Source organism: Heliconius melpomene, chromosome 14, assembly GCF_056956725.1.
Source record: "Heliconius melpomene rosina isolate 202511_hmr_F chromosome 14, ASM5695672v1, whole genome shotgun sequence".
Classification (NCBI taxonomy): domain Eukaryota; kingdom Metazoa; phylum Arthropoda; class Insecta; order Lepidoptera; family Nymphalidae; genus Heliconius; species Heliconius melpomene.
This window is the reverse complement of record NC_140402.1, coordinates 3,139,566-3,160,031: the sequence shown is the minus strand read 5'-3', so window position 1 is coordinate 3,160,031 and position 20,466 is coordinate 3,139,566. Positions and strand designations below refer to the sequence as shown.

Sequence of the window (20,466 nt, the reverse complement as noted above, 5' to 3'; positions counted from 1 at the left end):
GATTTATGGCGATATTGTCTATAAAAACCGTGCCTATGTCTAACTTAAAGGTCAGTCACGCTGTTACCCCTATGGTGCTATACAGGGTCATTGACGGCGGTGCTTACATACCATTGATTGACCAACTCGCCCATTTACCTTGTCTATTCTATAAAAGAACAACCTTAAAAAATTGCCTCACTAATATCTACGATTGCATATGTAATTCATTTCATCTCTCAGATAATAAAAATTAAAATATTAACATTTATTACAAAAATTCGTTAGTAATTAAAGCTGTCGGTGTGCTTACTAGTCAATAAAAATATATTTCGAAATGTAAACTTGAAGAACTTGAACGAAATAATTATTTTAATCTGTTTAATTTATTTTATTGCTTATTTTAATTATATTATATTTCTCAATCTGTATGGAAGTTCGTTTGAATTATTTTTTTTAGTGGTGTTAATTGTTATATAACGCACCACGAATGGCCTCCTATATTACTAGTATAGTATAATAAATATAAATTCTTTGAATCTTTTGGGATTTAATTTGAATTTGTTCGCAAAGATTGTCCTACTTAATAGAAAAATGTTAAGTTACTTCATTGGTATGTAGGTAGACGCGTACCTACCACGCGCTTCCGACAAACGCAATTTTTCCGGATGAATCCCGATTTCACAAGAATTCCGGGATAAAAAGTAGCCTATACGCATATTGCTCCTTCTTTCTTTCAGCGAAAATCCCATAAAAATCGATTCAGTTGTTCCCAAAATTAACCACGACAAACAGAAAGACAAGCAATAACATTTAAATGTCTTCTTTGTGTTTTATTAAACAACTATAAAAAATACATTTTTTTATTCTGTGATTTCAAAACAAACACTTAAATTTCATTTATATATATAGAAATATATAAATATACGATAACCAACTATCAAACACGTTCATTTTCCTGTCTACGTAACTCCAGCGAAACACGTGTAATGTGTACACAGTATACAATACTCGTACCCTCATTTTTAGATATAACTTATATCGATATTGTATTTACAAAGTAATCATTTCCTATACAAATAAATAAATACGACGAAATGATCGAATATTTATATATAAATACAGAACTAACATTCGTGGCGGATGATGTAAGAGGGAGAATACAGCGACAAAGGCTTTTGTTTTTCTAAAGAGAGCCCTTCTCATAAGAGCATTTCCACTACAAATATTGTCAGAGTGGGAAACACTTGTAAATTTCGAGATGATTGAATAATGTTTTAGTAAATAACCCTTTATATTTTATTATAAACTAGGTCGACGTCTAATATAACACATTAAAGGGAACAGCTATGTGAAATTATGTTAATTACTCCAGTTTTTCGCATATTAATAAGTAATTTTGTTGATGTCTTTATTATAAGGACTTATTGTTCTATTTGGTGATAAAATTATATGATCATTCGTAATATGCAAATAATTAATGTATTAAATGCAAATGAATACATTATTATTAATCGCTTATACGAAAAAAAGCTTATAATTAAAAAAAAATGTCATTCATATTTTATATGCAATATACAAATAACGGAGAACGGAACGGAAATGGAGGGTTTTAATTAATTAATTAGGTTCCCTTTGCCTACCCTGCCGTGTACGGGATACAGCGGAAGTAACAGAGTGAAAGAGATTCAAATAACTTGCATATTTACTTACAATCGTCACCTCGAGATCAATAAAATAAAAGGAAAATGAACACAGTTTTAGAATGACCATACACAATTCAGTTCTAATTCTATTTAAGTTTAAAGCGAAGGCTATTCGTAAAATTAATGTACATAGTGGTAGACTAAAAGGGTAAAACTTTGAAATTAATCTACAACTAAATTAATTTTCTCAGTTTTCGAACATCCCTTTGGAAATAGAGATAAAGTGTTTATAACTATAATAAATTTAAAGAACTTTGAATAGTTGTATCTATGTTACTAATATTATAAATGTTAAAATTTGTGAGGATGGTTGTTTATTCCACTTTAACTCAAAAACTACTGATTAGATTTAGAAGAAACTTCATAGTAATATAGATCAGAATACATTTGGCTATAACATAACCATAAATTTAAGCGGGCGTTTTGGTAGCTGGTATAACATAAAATGAAGATGATATTTTATTTTACTGCCCCCCTTTCCAAATCCCTTTCTTACCAATATTCCTACATAGAACCCTTACAAAGACAAAAGATGCTTTGGTCAGTTGACGTTGATTGAGGACTGACCCAAATATACAGACCGTTTGTTGCCTCAACTTTCCTGATGTGTTTGGCAGCCCTTTTGACGACGAATGACTTATCGACGGATAAGCTGCTCCATTATAAATTATTATAAATATTATTTATTGTTATATTTCGCTTATTTGTATTTTATATTATTACATGTAAAATACATAATATATTTTATTTATTTTGTAACTAGGGATAGTCATTCATCACTTCTCCCTCATCTTGCTTGAGTTAGACAAAACTTAATAACATATTATAACGTTATTTATATTTTTCTTATTTTCTTATTGGCTTTGACACTAAATTAACTAATTATACACACTAAATGTATTAGCAACAGACTGCACTGTTTTAAGAAATTGGTCTAAAGCTTAGAAGAGCTTTTAGACCAACTTTAGGTATAGCATATCTTAATTGAAGTGCATTTTAAAATTCTGAACTTTCAAGCGTTGTTATTAAAGTTGACATAATATATCATAGTAATAAATATAACACGGCGGCCTCGTTTGAATATAAACGAAATTATTAGGGTATTTGTGGTAATTTATTATTGTAATTCCAACATGAAATGGAGAACGGAGTGTTTTGACACTAAAACTCTTTTGTCCGCCTTGCTATGAGTGAAAAATTTGAAACTGAAATGAAGGAAATCTTAATCTTTCTTCATGTTAAATCTTTGCTATATATTTTTTTTGTTGCTGGAATTAAGGGTATATCTTCCACGTTATCAAAGCAACTTCGTCAAGTTTGGTAAACGACCTGACCACCCTGAATCACGTCTAATCTCAATTATGGAACATTTACTAAATTTAGTTTTGCCAAGAGAACAGAGTGTCTTAACACTAGGTTCGATCTGCCTACCCTGCTGTGTGCGGGATACAGCGTGAAGCTGATTTGATTTATTTAAATTATGCTCCACACATTTCTTTCACGCTATGGTTATTTCACGTCGCGTCTAATAGAATGGGGAGGGGGGGTACAGTAAGCCACGCACTCTCCATTAGCGTCGGTATTGATTCTACATATATAACACCATTTGGGTGTGTTTTTTTTTCTGAAGCGAGATTAAAACGCGAGCGTGTAAAAACAACCGTAGTACTTTATAGTCATCCAATTTGCATTGGTTTTTTAAAAGCTTTAAAGTTCAATTTTGTAATGTTTTGTTTTAACAGTGTTTTTTTTTTTTGTAGCAAAAAATAGTTATTTTTAGTATTTTTAGTAGCAGACTTAAGACATTAATTTTATATTTGATTTATGACCACGCTCAACTGTCCGAGGAAATCTCTTGAGATATCTCCTACGTTTGTAAATCTTAGTATCATCTTCAAACTACAGTTTGAAGTATAAAAACTCTTATTTGTATAAGGTAAAAGAATATTAAATAAATTATTTATGTTCTAGCTTATACCGAACCTTTTTTCCTTAGCTTTGTCTGAAACCTGGGAACTTAGTGTTGAGACACTCCGTTATGATTGGCGGAATTGGACGCCTCACTTTACCTCGATACCAGAATGGAAAAATATAAATGCTAAATATTTCATTTCATCGAGTGGGAATCGAATCCATGACTGATCGCGTTTACAGTCATACGCTTGCCCCTTTTGCCACGTCTGGCCTAAATCACCGAAACTTGTTTATACTCTTGTTTCAATGAAAATGAAGGAAACTAAATTTTCCCATTATTAACGTCATCCAAATCATGTAAATATTTACACAATATATTTGAAACACGATGATTACCAGTAACTCATTATATTAGACAAATTTAAAATAATGTAAAATTTCGTCAACACCTACTGAAAACTCGAAAAGGGCCGCGGGCTTCGCTGAATAAATTAAATAAATCACGGATGGGATCTCCACGCCATCAGGCACATAAATTAACTATAAATTGCTCGTGTGTACCATATTTTCTGACTTGTCAGCCCTCATTTTGTTAGCCGTCTTTCTCAAGATTTTCCGCTTTCAATGTTTTTAATATACATACATGTATGTAGAGAAATTGAAATTTCCTGTTGGATTTTGTTATCAAAAATGTATTGTTTATTTTTCAATTTCAAGATAAAAGCTTATAATATTATAAGCTTTGATAAGCTTATTTATTACTAGGAACTACTAGGAACTTACTAACTTACTAACAAAATTACTAGGAACTACATTTCATTAAACAGATATTTTTATAAGTAAATAAATAAGTATATGCATTATAGCTCTTTATACATAAATAAGAATACTCATAACAAAGCAATAAAAGGCAAGTGTACAAGAATTAGTATAAATATTTTATTACGTTGGATTTTTTCAATTTGATTTTCTTACAATAAACCTTTTTTTCCTGACTACTTTTATAATCACTTACACAAAACCAAAGCTCAGCTTAGCCTGTACACCTGTACTTTCCATTGACGTGCTCCTAAGAAAATTATATATTTTTTTATTTATATATTTTTAAATAGATTCATATTTGTATACAAATTTCACCATGTGTTAACTTTAAATGAAAAATAACGGTAAATAATTCATAATCCCTTGCAGGACTAGTAAATCTCCCATAGCCTATACCGTTATCTTGTAAGAATCGTTTTTATCACGCAAATGAGGTCTCGAGGTGACGCAAACCTAATGCATAGCTAATACAATCTTCTATCCGTCAATCTCGAAGGAAATATCTTTATGGAAATGGTCATTGTCATTACTGAATTTTTATAATAATTATAAAGAAGATAATTTAGTTGTAACATGGTTTGTTGCAAATTATTATTACTTAATACAAACCAAGTGTTATCTAAGGAAACTTAGAGAAATTACTTTACAATTATAAGTCCTGGATTCTATTCCTTCGTCTCCTATTCTCTTTGTTCGCTGTAATAATAAAATCAGCTTCACGCTGTATCCCGCACACAGCAGGGTAAGCAAAGGGAATCTGGTGTTAAGATACTCCCTTCCCCACTTTCCGCCGAATTCTGGAGGCGTTGCGTGTTATAATAGAAATACATATATCTTATATCTATCTATCTACATATCTATCTATCTATCTATGTATATCAAACTCTTTCATTACTAAGTAACTGATAGATAAAGTACTCATAGTTTAAACTACTAGACTTAAAAAGTTAAAATCGAGCATTTAGGTACATTAGGAGTGTAAAGTACTAAGAAAGAACTTCTCGAAATCCCTATAGAAACTGGTAAAGACGGTATTTTCCATTTTACGTTTTAAATTCGATAACGTAATTCGTTACTAAGTTGCGGCGTTGAATTCCGCCACTCCAGAACTATATGGAAAATAGAGAACAGAGTATCTTAAGACTACGTTCCCTCTGCCTATCCTGCTACGTGCGGGATACAGCGTGAAACTGTTAGTGTAAGCTGATTAAAGACGCAAGTCAGTATTAATTTAGTTATGAATATAAGATCTCAGCTACGTATTAGCCAGAGAGGTTATAATAAGACTTAGATTATAAACCTAATACCTGTGGTTTATATTTCATGCTAAACCAACGACCCGCCGCTATAATTAATTATGTGGACAAAACGTAAAACGCTAAGTCCTTGTGTAAACGAAACGGAAAATATATTTATAACGTAAATTGAACATGGATTAATATGTCGCATAATTTATTTCTATAATCAAAGCAGGCGAAGCCGCGAGAGGGTCGCCAGTCATATATAAATCAGTATTTCAAGTTGATAATAAATAAATAATTAAAAATATCATGACTTACTTGACTTATATTCCTATGTCCCCGAGTTGGGGCAGAGGGCATCCACAGAGTTTCGCCATTTTGCACGATCTTGAGCTTCTCGTTTAATTTCGTTCCAACAATATCATAGTATGATCGAAATAATTTTTCAATTTCAAGATATCAGAGGGAACTAAGTGTTAAGGCACTGCGTTCCGCCGTGCTTATATACCTCGGAATTTTCAAACCATTGCATATTGAGTGGCGGAACTCAGAACTGCGCTTTCACTTTGGAACCAGAGTGGCGTGGAATGGAACCTACAACCCTTGCGTTTCAGTTACACGCGTGGGCCCCTGCGCCATAATAACCTAAAATAAAGGTTCTCATGTTGAAAAAAGCTAAAAAATATATTAGTAAATATAAACAAAAATATTATTATATTATATTGTTTTAACAAATAATTTGTAGCAAAAATGAAAAGTATGTAGTTCATAAAATGAAAATACAAGTGTTGTGTGAGCATGTGAGACCCAAAGAGAAAAACGGATCATCCATATGTCCGTCGTGTAGGAGCACTTAAGACAATCCCTTTACCGAGTTTAGCCTAAAGGAATCAATCTACCTAAATGCGTTTCGCTGTCCCAAAGTAATATGAAATCTCTATAACACCGTTACGAGGCCTTGCTAGTATATAAAGGGATTGAGATCGATATATCTTCCAGTCGACGAAGTGTTATTCATTTACGTTTATATTACCATTTCTTTGCTCTGGTGTCGCAAACCACGGCGTTTAGTTCTGCCACTCAACACGCAATGCCTCTATAATTCGGCAAAAATGGAGAAACGGAGTATCTTAACACTAGGTTCCCTCTGCCTACCCTGCTGTGCGGGATAGAGCGTGAAGCTGATTTGATTTGATTTTTCATTTCTTTATTTTGGTGTTTTAAAAATCATGTCAGATTTTATCAGATGTGTTTTTCGAGATATTTATTGGAAATAGAGTTAAAAATTATTTCTATAAAACTTTTTTTTATATATTGTTCGTAAGCACTAATAATAATTGTAAGGAAATCTTTATAGCGAAGAAAAATTCCATTAACATAAATAAAAATTTAATAAAAAATGTGGTCACAGTCGTATGAAACCAGAGCCACCACAAAAGCCACTAGTTTTTATTAAGTTTATTTTATGAGTTCCATGTTTCTCAACTTCAACTAGAAAAAAATTCTTTGAGTTCAAAATTCTTTCTGTTCTGCCATCAACAGTGGTTTAGTTATAGAAAAGTATAAATACTGAATGAGTAATTTATTAGTGCATTCCTTCTGTCTACTTAGCAAGATGGAAATAAAACGTCGTAGCGGTAGGAGCACAAGGATTTGAGTTTAACGCAATGGCAGTGGGTTCGATCCCCGTTCGGGAAATGAATTATTGAAAAGGATCGATCATCAGTTGCTTCTTTCTGCTCTTTAATCGATCGTAATACAAGATACTTTATTTGTAATTCTTTTTTTTTATTATTAATATTGCTAATTATTTCTCTCTTTCATTATTAACTTCTCTCATAGACTAACTATATTTTATAGCACACTATATCTCAGGGTTAACACGTAAATTACGTGATTTATTCCCCGACGTGATTCTTCTATGCGCTGGGGTCATATTTATCAACACGAAGCCAGTCGCTGTACAACAATCCTACGTAATCTTTCACTCTTTCTTTTAGTAAAAGATAATAATGCTTATATTTTTATTTATTAAGAACTAGTGGGCCCGGACGCGGCTACGCCCGCGAAAATATAAGCCTAAATAATTAAAATAAGTTAAAAAATAATAATAAGTGAAGATTTATTATTAGAAAAATTATCTGAGTAACCGAAATGAACAAACAAAAGAAGTAAAAGTAACTAAAGGAAATTCTTAATATTAGAAAAAGAACCTAAAGTTTGCCGTGCGCGCGTACTAAACATTTTTCTATATTAAGTAATTAGTATTAATATTAATAATTAGTATTAATAATTAGTCGGTCATACTATATCACTCGTAGGTCTAGGTCATTTGGAATCAGTGACATCTTCTTAATTATTTATTAGAATGTTATACAGTAATCTATAATTTCCATCTAGACGAAATGCTAAAAGTGTCTATTATATTTATTTTCATAAGGATGAATATCAAATTATAGAAATCATCTAATTTTTGTTAATGTATACAAATCTATATCGGCGCGCGCCATGTATGCATTAAGCAAACTCACTTTGGGTGACGTTTTCTTAAAACAACAAACTTTGCAAGTCGTTGCTTAGCAACGCGTGGCGACGATTGTTATTAACATGGCGGAATAAATTGCTTGTCAAATTAATTATTTTAATATATTGGTATATATCGAAAATATTACAAATATGAGAGAAAAAAAGTATCCTATGTTCATCCCGGGACCCTCAAGTATCTCTATATGAATATTTTATCACAATTAAATTAGCGGTTTGGCCCTGATTGCGTAAAAGACAGGCAGACAGACAGAGTTACTTTCGAATTTATAATATAGGTATGGATTACGTGAAAACTTGGCACCTCTGTGTACTGGCTATTGCATATATAGAGGTCGTCGGGTCGCTGGAGCACAAACGTGTGATTATAACGCGATGCTTGTGAGTTCGATGCCCACTCCGGATAATGAATTATTATTTATTAATATTTTCATTTCTTCGCTCTGGTACCAAGGCAAAAGCGAAACAAGCTCGAGGCATGATCGAAGGCAGTTTTGGCGAAAAGTGGGCAAGGCATCGTACTTCTACATCGTTTTCAATAAATAAAACAATGATATTTGTATAATAATTTAAAAAATATAATAAAGTATTATTATGAAATAATTGCTTGAATGAATACTTTATTTCTTTGTTACAGGGCAATCCGAGGAATGAAAAACACTCAACACATTGTTCTCATAGCTGTGGTTAAGAAGAAGTAAGTTATATTTTTAATAACATATTTTTATATAGACAACTCATATGTTCTTTTATCGATATAAAAGAATACTTGACCTATTTCAAGAAATAATACAAAAAAATTGAATGAAGGAATTCTTCATTCAATTTTTTTTTACATTTACTTGTTTTAATACATCATTGTTTATTTTTTATATGTATGAGTCTTTATTTTATAAATGAACAGAAAACATATAGAATTTCCCAAAATTACGATCAAGATTTGAAATTATTGCCTTTTTTGCAAATCACTGTTTAGGGTTTGTAAAAATGGAGAATATAAGTCTTTATTTTTAAAAACACTATTTATACGCTTTTAAATTTAGCGGCCGCCATTTTTAATTAAAATTTATATGAAAAATATACAAACAACAGTAATTAAATAAGAAAAAAGGCAATATGATGTTTCTAAGGTATTTAATATAGTAAGGAAGAATGTAAAGGAATTTCCTCAGAATTCCGGATTAACCCTTACCCTTCAATCAAAGTAACAACGTGATTATACAAAAGCAACCCTAACGAAAGGGATGGCTTGTCATATTTTGCTTATTTTTTAACAAAGGGGGAAGAAAACTCAGTATACTTATTACTACTTCTCTTTTAGTATTATTACAAGTAATTTAATTCCGTTATCCTCCGAAAGCTAAAACTTGGAGAAATGTTTTGCTAATATTATTGTATAACGTGTTAGTTATTTTCTTGTAGTTATAACGCAGTTATGTAAAAGGAAAAAGCTAACTTATTTTCTGAAGCTAATATATAATTATGAAACAACTCCCGGAACGTGATTATTAACTGAATTCTCTGTGTTATTTCTTTTTCTTTTCAAATTCGCGGTGTATTCCGCGTTTAGCGGGTTACGCACAGGGTATATAGTGTTAGGACACTCCACTTTCCACCAAATTCTGTAAGCATTATTTTGACTCAACGCCGCAATTTGCTTCGACATCACAGCGAAGAAATGAATATTAAATATTTCATTTCCTTGAGTGGGAATCGAATCCACAACCTGACGTGCGCTACGACTGGCCCCAAATGAGTATATTACTGGAAAATGCAAACGTTACTTTTAACATACAATAACCGTAAAAATAAATAAAACACACGAACGTTTAGTTGTTCGTTTCATTAACAGCTTATTTGATGACCTGGACTGGCTCCGGTGTAGAGCCTACACAATTAACTTGATAGATGGGGCCGCAAATCACTTACGTTGTGGAACAGCGCCGTCAAACAAAGTCAATCTAGGGTACTCTTCACTTTATTACCTACAAATGTTATACTCTTCTCTTATAGTATAGGTACTCTTGTGTATCTACCGTTTGTATTGAATTGGAGATAGTCACTTTATCTTTGGTTTCGGTTCTCTCTCTCGAGGTGTTCTTATTCTCGAGGTATTGGGTGTTGAATGGCGGAACTTACCGCCGCCCTTTTGCCTCGATACCAGAAATAGAAATGAAAATATTACATATTTGATTTCTTCGAGTGAGTATGGAACCCACAACCTTCCTACTTACAGGCCTCTTAATATTATAAAATAAGTTATTAATATAACTTTTTATGTCATGTCATGTCAATAATATGTCACACATTATTGCAATTGCATCTTGAAAATTTGATTACAAAGAAAAAATTGAGTGCAAATATCCTGAGATCCGGCCGTTGAATCCTGCATATACGAGTTTTCTTAATTAAACCTATATTAATGAATAATACATGATTAGTAGAACAGATTACACCTGGGTTGCCTGGAAGAATCCTGCCGCAATCACCTTTAATTACATTTTTTCGTAAATCGTTTTTGGAGAAAATTGCACCCATACGTTTTTTATATGAATCGCACATCATTTGAAAGATAATCGCATAAGGAATTGGAAAATTAAGGGTTGCCAGCTCTCAGTCTGCCGCAAGTCTAGGGTTGCCTGGTTTAAACATGTCACTAAATGTTAATAATTTGCACTCATGTGTTTTTTTAATGAATTATATATCAAATTAAAGCTTATTTTTTTCTGAACACTATAAAACAGGGTTGCCTGGAAAATTCCTGCCGCAAACAGGGGTTGCCAGCGTTTGAAATATTTTATTCCGGTTCCGTTTGACTATGAGAATAGACGATGAAATGCGCGGTCTGCCTTATGTTTTTTTTTTTTTTTTTTTTTTAATCTGTTTTTATTTAGGGACTTTTTAAGTAGAAAGGATACAAAAATGTCAGTCCCATCGTTCCCTTAAAACGTAACTAATTTACAAAATACTTACTTGCTAAAGTAAATTTTAAACTTATTTATTAAATACACTATTTAACCTTAAACTTATACAACCATCTAGCTACAACAGAATTTGGTTTAGACAGCAGACATTGAAAAATACCCAAATCCAATGTATTTATGTTGAAACGACAACATAATTTTCTACGAGCCTCGGCATTGAGAACACATTCCACCAAGAAATGGTGTACATCTTCATCTATTCCACACAATTCACATTTTGGAGACGTTACTTTTTTCATGAGAAAACCAAATTTTCTTAGTGGCATATGACCAGAACGAAGCCTAAGACCCATAACAATTTGTTGGCGCGTCATTTTTTTTTCCGCAAACCACGGGATATGAGGAAGCTTGTTCTGAATAACTTTATACCATATTCCTTTACTTTTCGACCTTTCATCAAAATACTCTGTCCAAATTTCTCTCAAATTATTTTTGTACTTGATTAAAATTTCAGAAAAATCTGGTAAAATATTTAAATTTTCTCCTTCGACTAAAGCCTTACGTGCTAATTTGTCAGCTTCCTCATTTCCCTTTATTCCAAGGTGGGAAGGAACCCACTGGAGTTTTACAACAATACCTTTGTGGAGTAACTTGATTACCTCGTTTAACAACTTATATGCAACTGGTACGCCTCTATTGCCTTTAATACATTTATCTAAATGAAACAGTGCACTTTTACTATCAGAGAAGACAACAACCTTATTACAATTAAAACTAGAAACATGAGTAAGTGCCATAAATATAGCAGTAAGTTCAACTGACATTATAGTGATATTATTTTCAATTTTAAACATCCTGCCAACTACACCATTTGCATCAAAAAAGGAACATCCCACATTAGAATTAACTTTAGAGCCATCAGTGAAAATGGAATACCAACCTGCATAATCTTGATTAATTTCGTGAATAATTTCATATTTTGCCATATTAAGGTCCAATTTTTTTTTTGAAGTCTTTATACAACTTAAATCCGTTTTAATTATATTTTTACTATCTATATTAGACATCCAAGTATCTAAGCTAAACATATCCAATAGGGATGAGGAGCTAATATTTTCTACTTTTATATTTTGGTATAGGCATGATAATAGCGGTTTCTTTTTCCTAGTCCAATATCTTTTATTGAACAGTAGATTTAACTGAGAAATACATTTTATAGTTTCATTCCTACTCAATGATTCACACTTTAAACTATATTTTATACCTAAATAACGTCTCCTCACAAAGAGGGGAGGAATGCAAAGGTCACTTTCCATGACATGTATTGGTGTAGATCTTATATATCCACCAATAACCCTCATAGCTATATTCTGTATTCTATCTAATTTAATTAAATGTGTATTGGCGCTATTATCATATAAAAAAGACCCATAGTCTATTCTACTTCTTACTAATGCTAGATATAATCTACGAAGATGCAGAGGGTGCACTCCCCAACCTGGACCCGCTAACACCTTAAGTATTTTAATCAAATTAACAACTTTTGCACAGGTGACATCAATATGTTTGCCCCATCGAAGCGATCTATCAAGCCATAGTCCTAAATATTTAATATTGTCTACAACTTCTAAACTAGAACCATTAATTAAAACATTTACATTCTGGTGTCTAAAGCCTGTACTAAAAATACATAACTTCGACTTTGAAGTTGAAATTTCAAGGCCTAAGTCATTTAGTAGATTTACAAACATGTCAACAGCCACCTGTATATATAACACGCTTTCTTGAATATTGTTTTGACTTGAATACAGCACAAAATCATCAGCATATTGACTAATACAAATATTTTGAATAACTTGACAAATTTCTATAGTTACCACGTTAAATAGTAAAGGTGAGAGGGGATCTCCTTGGGCAAGACCTTTGCTTGTCCATCTCTCGAAAAACAAATTATTTATATCACTTTTAATTTTAAGATGTCTTTCATTCAAAAAGGACCAGATATATTCACAAATTAATGAGCCAGCTTTTAAGCTATCTAACCTAGTAACTATAGTTTCGGGCAATATATTGTTATAAGCCCCTTTTATATCTATAAAACAAGCAACCGTTTGTACATTGTTCGTGAAACCACTTTGAATTTTAGTAATCAACCGAGTCAAATTATCTAAACATGACTGACCCTTTCTAAAGCCCGTAGTATGTGGAGAAAAAACATGATTCCTTTCCAAAAACCATTCTAATCTCTCCTTAATCATATTATGAAAAGTTTTGCAAACACAAGACATTAAAGAAATTGGTCTTAATTTATCTTCGCTTGGCTTTGGAAAGGCAATAACCTCAACTAATCTCCACTGATGTGGAATATTACCTGTTTTGAGTATTAAGTTAAATATATCCAATAAATAAAATTTTGCATTATCAGGTAGATTAAATAGCATCAAATAAGAAATTCCATCATGACCAGGTGAATGTTTTAAAGTAAAATATTATATTATGTTTTAAAGTAAAATATTATATAATAGAAGGTCAATCTTAAAATCAATGTTTATTCTAATTGTTCACCTGTTAAATGATGATTTTAATCATATTAAGTACACGCAGAAAACTATTTAAAGATCATAGGGCAGAAGAAATCATCCTTATTTTTCAAGTAAAATAATGAATCTATAATATTGAGTCTTTGCAAAATCTATTTTCTAAATACTAATATTTATTTATTAATTTAAATAACCCTTTCAAAACAACTAAATTATCTAATTAAGTAAATGTTTACAAATATCGATCTACTATAAGGTAATAATTACAACATGTTTCCTTAATATAATGAGAGGTGACAATTATTGCGGATATTTTTTTATTAATTAAGAAAATATGGAAAATTACATTTCAATAAACAATCTCTCTCTCTCTTCGCCCTCTGCTTGTTTGATTTGACAACGCCGTCCGTATCCGTAGAAAGAACTATGGCGCCCATCTTTTTGGTACGAATATTTACGTTTTTGCAAAGTAAATGAAAACTATTCAACTAATAAAAACTATTAAAAAATATAGATAAAAATATGTCGCTAGCAACAACTTGTCCGTCTATGCTGATAGTTTTTAAGGCATTTAGGTCTGAAAGAATTGTTCTTATAATTATAATAAAGCGTAATCACTCACTCACGTCCCTAACTTAGTGTAATCAAAACTGAGGCAATTCCCACGGCCACAATTGTCACATTTTATTAAACTATATAATATTAAACATTAAAGTATATTTACGTTTTGCATTAGAAAATAATTAAAAAATACTTCTTTATATTTTTGTTTTTAAACAATGAACTTTTTGTAACACTGTAAATGATAACTGTGCATTGTGTCAGTATTTAAAAAAATGTCACTGTATTTAAAATTTATTTTTCGGCGAATCAATAACATAATTTTACACTTTTGGAAAGATTCCTTATTAAATTCTATCACATTTTCACATCTTCATTTTTGTCAAGTAAAAACGTCTTTACTCCAAAACGAAAGGTAAGTAACTAAGTAATATGCTCAAAAACAACTCATTTGGCCATCTGCACTTTTATTGCATTTAGAAACAATACATCTTCGAAAATAATTTTATTGCATTTGGTTTGCTTTGTATCGCGCCCCAAAATGTTTATCTATAATAAAAAATAGCCAACTAATTGATATTTGCCGACTCTTGGTCATAAACCATAAATAGCGTTTATTAGTCGGCATTACTGTCGGATTTTCTTCGAATTTATGTTGCTAACTTAGTTTTGTTTATTATAATTCTATTATATATATTTCTTTCCTATGCAAATTATTAAAAATTGCGTGAGAAAAAATCAAATCAAATCAAATCAAACAAGTAGAGGACGAAGAGAGAGAGAGAGAGAGAGTTCATTGAAATGTATTTTTCAATATAATTAATAAAAAAAATATATATATGCGGATATTATTGCGGAATAATGGTCACCCTTCATTATATTAAGGGAACATGATGTATATGTATGTATATTAATAGTTTATAGAAGATCGATATTTGTAAACATTTATTTAATTAGATAATTTAATTGTTTCAAAATGGTAATTTAAATTAATAAATAAATGTTATTATTTAGAAAATAGATTTTGCAAAGACTCAATATTATAGATTCATTATTTTACTTGAAAAATAAGGATGATTTCTTCTGCCCTATGATCTTTAAATAGTTTTCTGCGTGTACTTAATATGATTAAAATCATCATTTAACAGGTGAACAATTAGAATAAACATTGATTTTAAGATTGACCTTCTATTATATAATATTTTACTTTAAAACATAAGGCAGACCGCGCATTTCATCGTCTATTCTCATAGTCAAACGGAACCGGAATAAAATATTTCAAACGCTGGCAACCCCTGTTTGCGGCAGGAATTTTCCAGGCAACCCTGTTTTATAGTGTTCAGAAAAAAATAAGCTTTAATTTGATATATAATTCATTAAAAAAACACATGAGTGCAAATTATTAACATTTAGTGACATGTTTAAACCAGGCAACCCTAGACTTGCGGCAGACTGAGAGCTGGAAACCCTTAATTTTCCAATTCCTTATGCGATTATCTTTCAAATGATGTGCGATTCATATAAAAAACGTATGGGTGCAATTTTCTCCAAAAACGAGTTACGAAAAAATGTAATTAAAGGTGATTGCGGCAGGATTCTTCCAGGCAACCCAGGTGTAATCTGTTCTACTAATCATGTATTATTCATTAATATAGGTTTCATTAAGAAAACTCGTTTATGCAGGATTCAACGGTCGGATCCCAGTCTAAAAGTGACGACTGCGTATACTATATTACAGTACTGACTCGTACCTTTGATCACTCAAATATTCCAGAATGAAACGAAAATGAATGTGGGGGTTTTGTTAAAAAATTGATATCACATTCCCATACAGGCTTTATTACTTTATTCAATTTTCCGTACGCGAAATGTATAAATTTCCTTTTGAAAGGTTTTAACTGTAGGACAATTAAGGTCAGGAGACTCAGGGCGGGGTCGATTCCAATGACATACAAATGAAAGTACAATAGAGCTTACCTATCGTTGATTTGTAAATGGCATTATTTGATAATAATCTATATTTTTTAGAAGATATTACATTTCATCAATACGAGTTCAGTTCAGTTCAGTTCTTAATTTATGGCGTTTCGAGCGTGCCAGAACCCATCAAGACGAGATTGTAGATGGACGTGCCATGGTTAGGTTCATCATTTAGGGGATGTTTTCCCCTGCCTAGTACTATATACCCCATACCTCCTCATGTTGCTTAGTGTCGTATTGTCATAATTTTATTTTCTTAATTTATTCTTTCTTTTATCAATAACGTTAAACATATAACGATGTTAGTCATTTATGCCAGGATAATAATCCCCAATCAAACTTCAAATAAATATATTTACAATTAAATTATAATTAAGTCTCTACCACGCAGACAATACTAAATATTATATGTTTTTCTTAACAATTTAAAAGACTCAAATTATACTTTTCGCTATTATAATATCTTATTTTTATGATACATACAGAACGAGTGTCGTTCAACCATCTTTTCCATTTATTCCACTTCAGTTAGCCTTCAGTTCCTTGGGTGAGTTTCAAAGGCATTCCCAACTTATTGTATATATTTGAATATGATATTTTTAAGGAAATATAAAATAAAAATTACCTTCCTTGCACCATGTATCTTTCAAAGACTATGTTCGTATTTTCAAATTGCTTGATCAACTTAAAAAAAAATGTTTTTCTTTTAATTACCCACACACACACACAAAATGTGTTTTTGTAACTGCACAACGATAATAAATTATAAAAAAAATAACAATAGTAGCTATTTCAAATATTTTACGAAGCGGTCTTCGTTGCATCGCTCTTCGCTTCGCTTCGCCAAACTCACCCTTACATAAAGATAAAAAAAGATACTTTGTCAATTAATATAGTAATAAATATACATACTAAATCAAATCAAATCAGCTTCACGCTGTATCCCGCACACAGCAGGCTAGGCAGAGGCCTAGTGTTAAGACACTCTGTTCCCAACTTTCTGCCAAATTCTGAGGCCGTCGTGGCGCAGCGGCATAAGGGTGTGACTGTAACGTGACGGTTGTGGGTTCGATCCCCACTCGAAGAAGTGAAATATTTATTTCCGTTTATATTTCCATTTCTTCGCTCAGTGGCTTCGGTGTCGAAGCAAAGCGCGGCGTTAAGTTCTGCCACTCAACACACAATATACATTCATTCATGGAGAGTGGTTATGTAATGCTAATGCTGCAGCTAGAATGTATCGGAAAAGATACCAAAACATTGAACGTCATCCCGATTATCGTGTATTTAGATTTTTCTCTCTTCAACAAAGAAGTAATCCAGCAATTATCGTACCATTTCGGAATCCAGATTAAATGCGCCAACTTTTAAAGTTACTTGTAAAACCCTACACTGTAGGGCATTTTTTTTACAGTACAGTCGGTTAAAGTTGGGTGTACTAAATATTTTGAATTTAATGTTTGGCAAAAACACGGCATTTTATTGAAAACCGATGCAGGTATATTTCAAACTTAAACCGTAATTCACAGAAGGGTTACTCATGATTACATTACTGAAAAAAAGAGTAATATTTGTAGTCTTAGGACTTGAAAAATCATCACAGGGTGTCGGTTTTTCCGATATTTTTTTAAATCAATATAATATGAAAAATACATGACACAGATTTTTTTTTTATATTTTTCTCATAACTGTCACGACTTGGTCTATCACCTGTTTTCTTTTTATCGTTGACTCCTGGGACACCCTGTATATACTAGTCTTACAAAATATAAATGGCAAACATACTAAAACATGTACGTAAGTAAACACATGTACCAATATAGCGTGATAACGAAATAGCTCTATAAAAATATACTTTTAATAAAGGTAATCATTATTATTATCTCGTTTATAACGTTATACCATTAGGTGCGAGCGTTCTATATTAAATATATTATCAATAAAAAAAATGCAAACTTGTTTTTAATTACAAAATGACATTAAATTCCAAAATAAATTATTTTCTTTATAATTATTGCTTAACCTCGTTAAGTGGAGAAACTGATTTTTTTCATATTTTTTGTAAATATGTTTATTAGCTTATTTATATATTATTTAGATAAAATAAGTAGTTGGAAAGTAATAGTTTAAGAAATTTATATATTTTAAACTTGTAAAGTAAAAACTACGTCGACGCCAAAATGAAAGAGAAGAGTTTACCCGCAGTACTTCACACGTTAAGTGTTCGTCTTAAACTGCTTACTTAAAAAGAGTTCTTTTAAACGCTTCCGGTCTTACTTTTAAATGATGTCTAAAGTTGTTAAAAACTTTGACATAAATTAATTAATATGAATATTTCTTTTATTTTTATTTTCTTTTTTATTGTTCTTACTATAACGCGACGCACTCGAACCCACAAAGCTCGACTCCAATTCGGTAAAATCAATTATTATTTTGTTAACATTTTCATTTCTTCGCTCGTGTACCAAGGCAAAGTGCGGCGTTTAGTTCCGCAACTCAACACGCAATACCTTTAAAATTCAGCGGTAAGTGAACAACGGACCCTCTTAAAATTAGGTTCCCACTGCCTACCCTGCTTAACAGCGTGAAACTGGCAAAAATCTTTTTTTTTATATACCAGCAGTGGCAGTAGTAGCAGTAGTAGAAATATCAGGAGAGTTCAGTGTAGAAGTAAAAACCAAACCAAATTTCCATTTCCAATAATTAATAACTCGTTAATAACTCGGCTTCCCAGTGGCATATCAGAATGAATTTCGCATTTGATTTGAAGTTTGCATTTTCACCAATACAATTATGGAAGTGACATTCACCTGTATTTAATTTCAAAAATATGCTTTTATTTTTACATTTCTCGACGGAAAATGGCGACCGGAGTGTCTTAACACTAGGTTCCCTCTGCCTACCCTACTGTGTGACATATTGCGTGAAGCTGATTTTCACATTTATTATTCAGAAATACATGTTTTTGTATTTAAATGATGTACTAACAATTAAGGTGTGTAATTATCAGAGCTGTCTCAATTACATTTTTATTAACTTATATTTTATGATACAAGTTTTAATTCTAATTTCTTCGGTTTCATTAGATTAAGTGCGTTGGGTTCATTACCCGACATAATATTTTTTTATGGTTTTAAAGTAGATAACGGGGTGTCTTACCACTACTTTTTTTCTGTCTGTAACAAAAGATGGAAAATAAAAACAGAAGTGATGTGTGTTTTTAACATTTTATTAATCTAGATATTTACACATAATGCTTAAACTCTCATACTTTAATTGATTTATAGAGCAGTCACTAAATTAATTGATTCTATTTGTACTTGCACAACGAATAGGAAATTTGTCATAGTTTCCGAGTTGTATTTACCGTTGAATATCATAAAGGGATATAGGATAAAGGGAGATAAAGGGATATAAAAGGATACTATCTTCATAAGCCAGTCAAAGGCCAGGCACAAAGTCTAACAGTATATGCGACGGGTTGTGGGTTCGATTTCCACTCGACGAAATAAAATATTAAATACTTTCATTTCTTCGCTCTGGTGTCGAGACATAGCGAGAATTCGGTGGAAAAATAAGGAACGGAGTGTCTGAACACTAGGTTCCCTTTGTTTACCTGACACTAAATAGTTTAAAACAAATACCATTTATAATAATAGTATTTATTAATAACTCAAAGGTCATAACAATTTCATTGGCTCCACAATAACTCGAGTGTTTCCGAAGTTTTCCAATCCACAAGTTGCGGACTGAACACAAAGTTCGGAGAAGTTTATTTCTTCACTTCATCAGACCATAAAGGAATTTATGTTCATATTTTAAGTACACTGCTATATACTTGAGTACTGATCGATATCCGCCACGTAAAGTAATAAATATTTTAGTTATTCTTTAAAAAACTTAAATTTTTAGTAGCTTTTTAAAAAATGGGGCCCCACTTTTTTAAATTTCATTTTAATGAACCTCAAACTTTAATTTGTTTATTATATAGTACTAAAAACGTTTCAATTTAAAAGGAAATTTGTGAAATGCTTCTTTTTGTGCACTTTTATGTGAAATATGTTTGACGTTTAATTATGGTGTTTTAGGGTTTCGTACCTCAAAAGGTAAAAACGGAACCGTTATCACTATGGTGCTCGTCTGTTCGTCTGTCAAGACCATTTATTTCGAGATCACGGGGGTATATCAATCTGAAATTAATTTCGAATACTTTAGTTCCTTGAAGTACAACAAAAACTTAAGATATATATATATA

General features: G+C 31.5%; 2 protein-coding genes across 9 annotated transcripts in view; one reads left to right on the top strand and one right to left on the bottom strand.

Moving 5' to 3' along the window:
* The window catches only part of Pde8 (phosphodiesterase 8), a 149,731-nt gene that overhangs the window by 103,361 nt on the left and 25,904 nt on the right, over positions 1-20,466 (top strand). For all 8 annotated transcript variants that reach the window (XM_085197224.1, XM_085197228.1, XM_085197229.1 and 5 more), the window contains one exon: positions 8,844-8,903. In XM_085197224.1, coding sequence (XP_085053350.1) covers positions 8,844-8,903 — 60 coding nt within the window. The remainder of the gene's footprint in view (positions 1-8,843; positions 8,904-20,466) is intronic.
* Positions 11,070-13,580, bottom strand: LOC146531973 (uncharacterized). The gene has a single exon (XM_085197439.1). The coding sequence runs from the start codon at positions 13,569-13,571 to the stop codon at positions 11,217-11,219; it is 2,355 nt and encodes a 784-aa protein (XP_085053565.1). The 5' UTR covers positions 13,572-13,580; the 3' UTR covers positions 11,070-11,216.

Bases quoted from the DNA above. Each gene is read 5' to 3' on its own strand.
- LOC146531973 (XM_085197439.1), bottom strand. From the start codon at position 13,571: ATGCTATTTAATCTACCTGATAATGCAAAATTTTATTTATTGGATATA.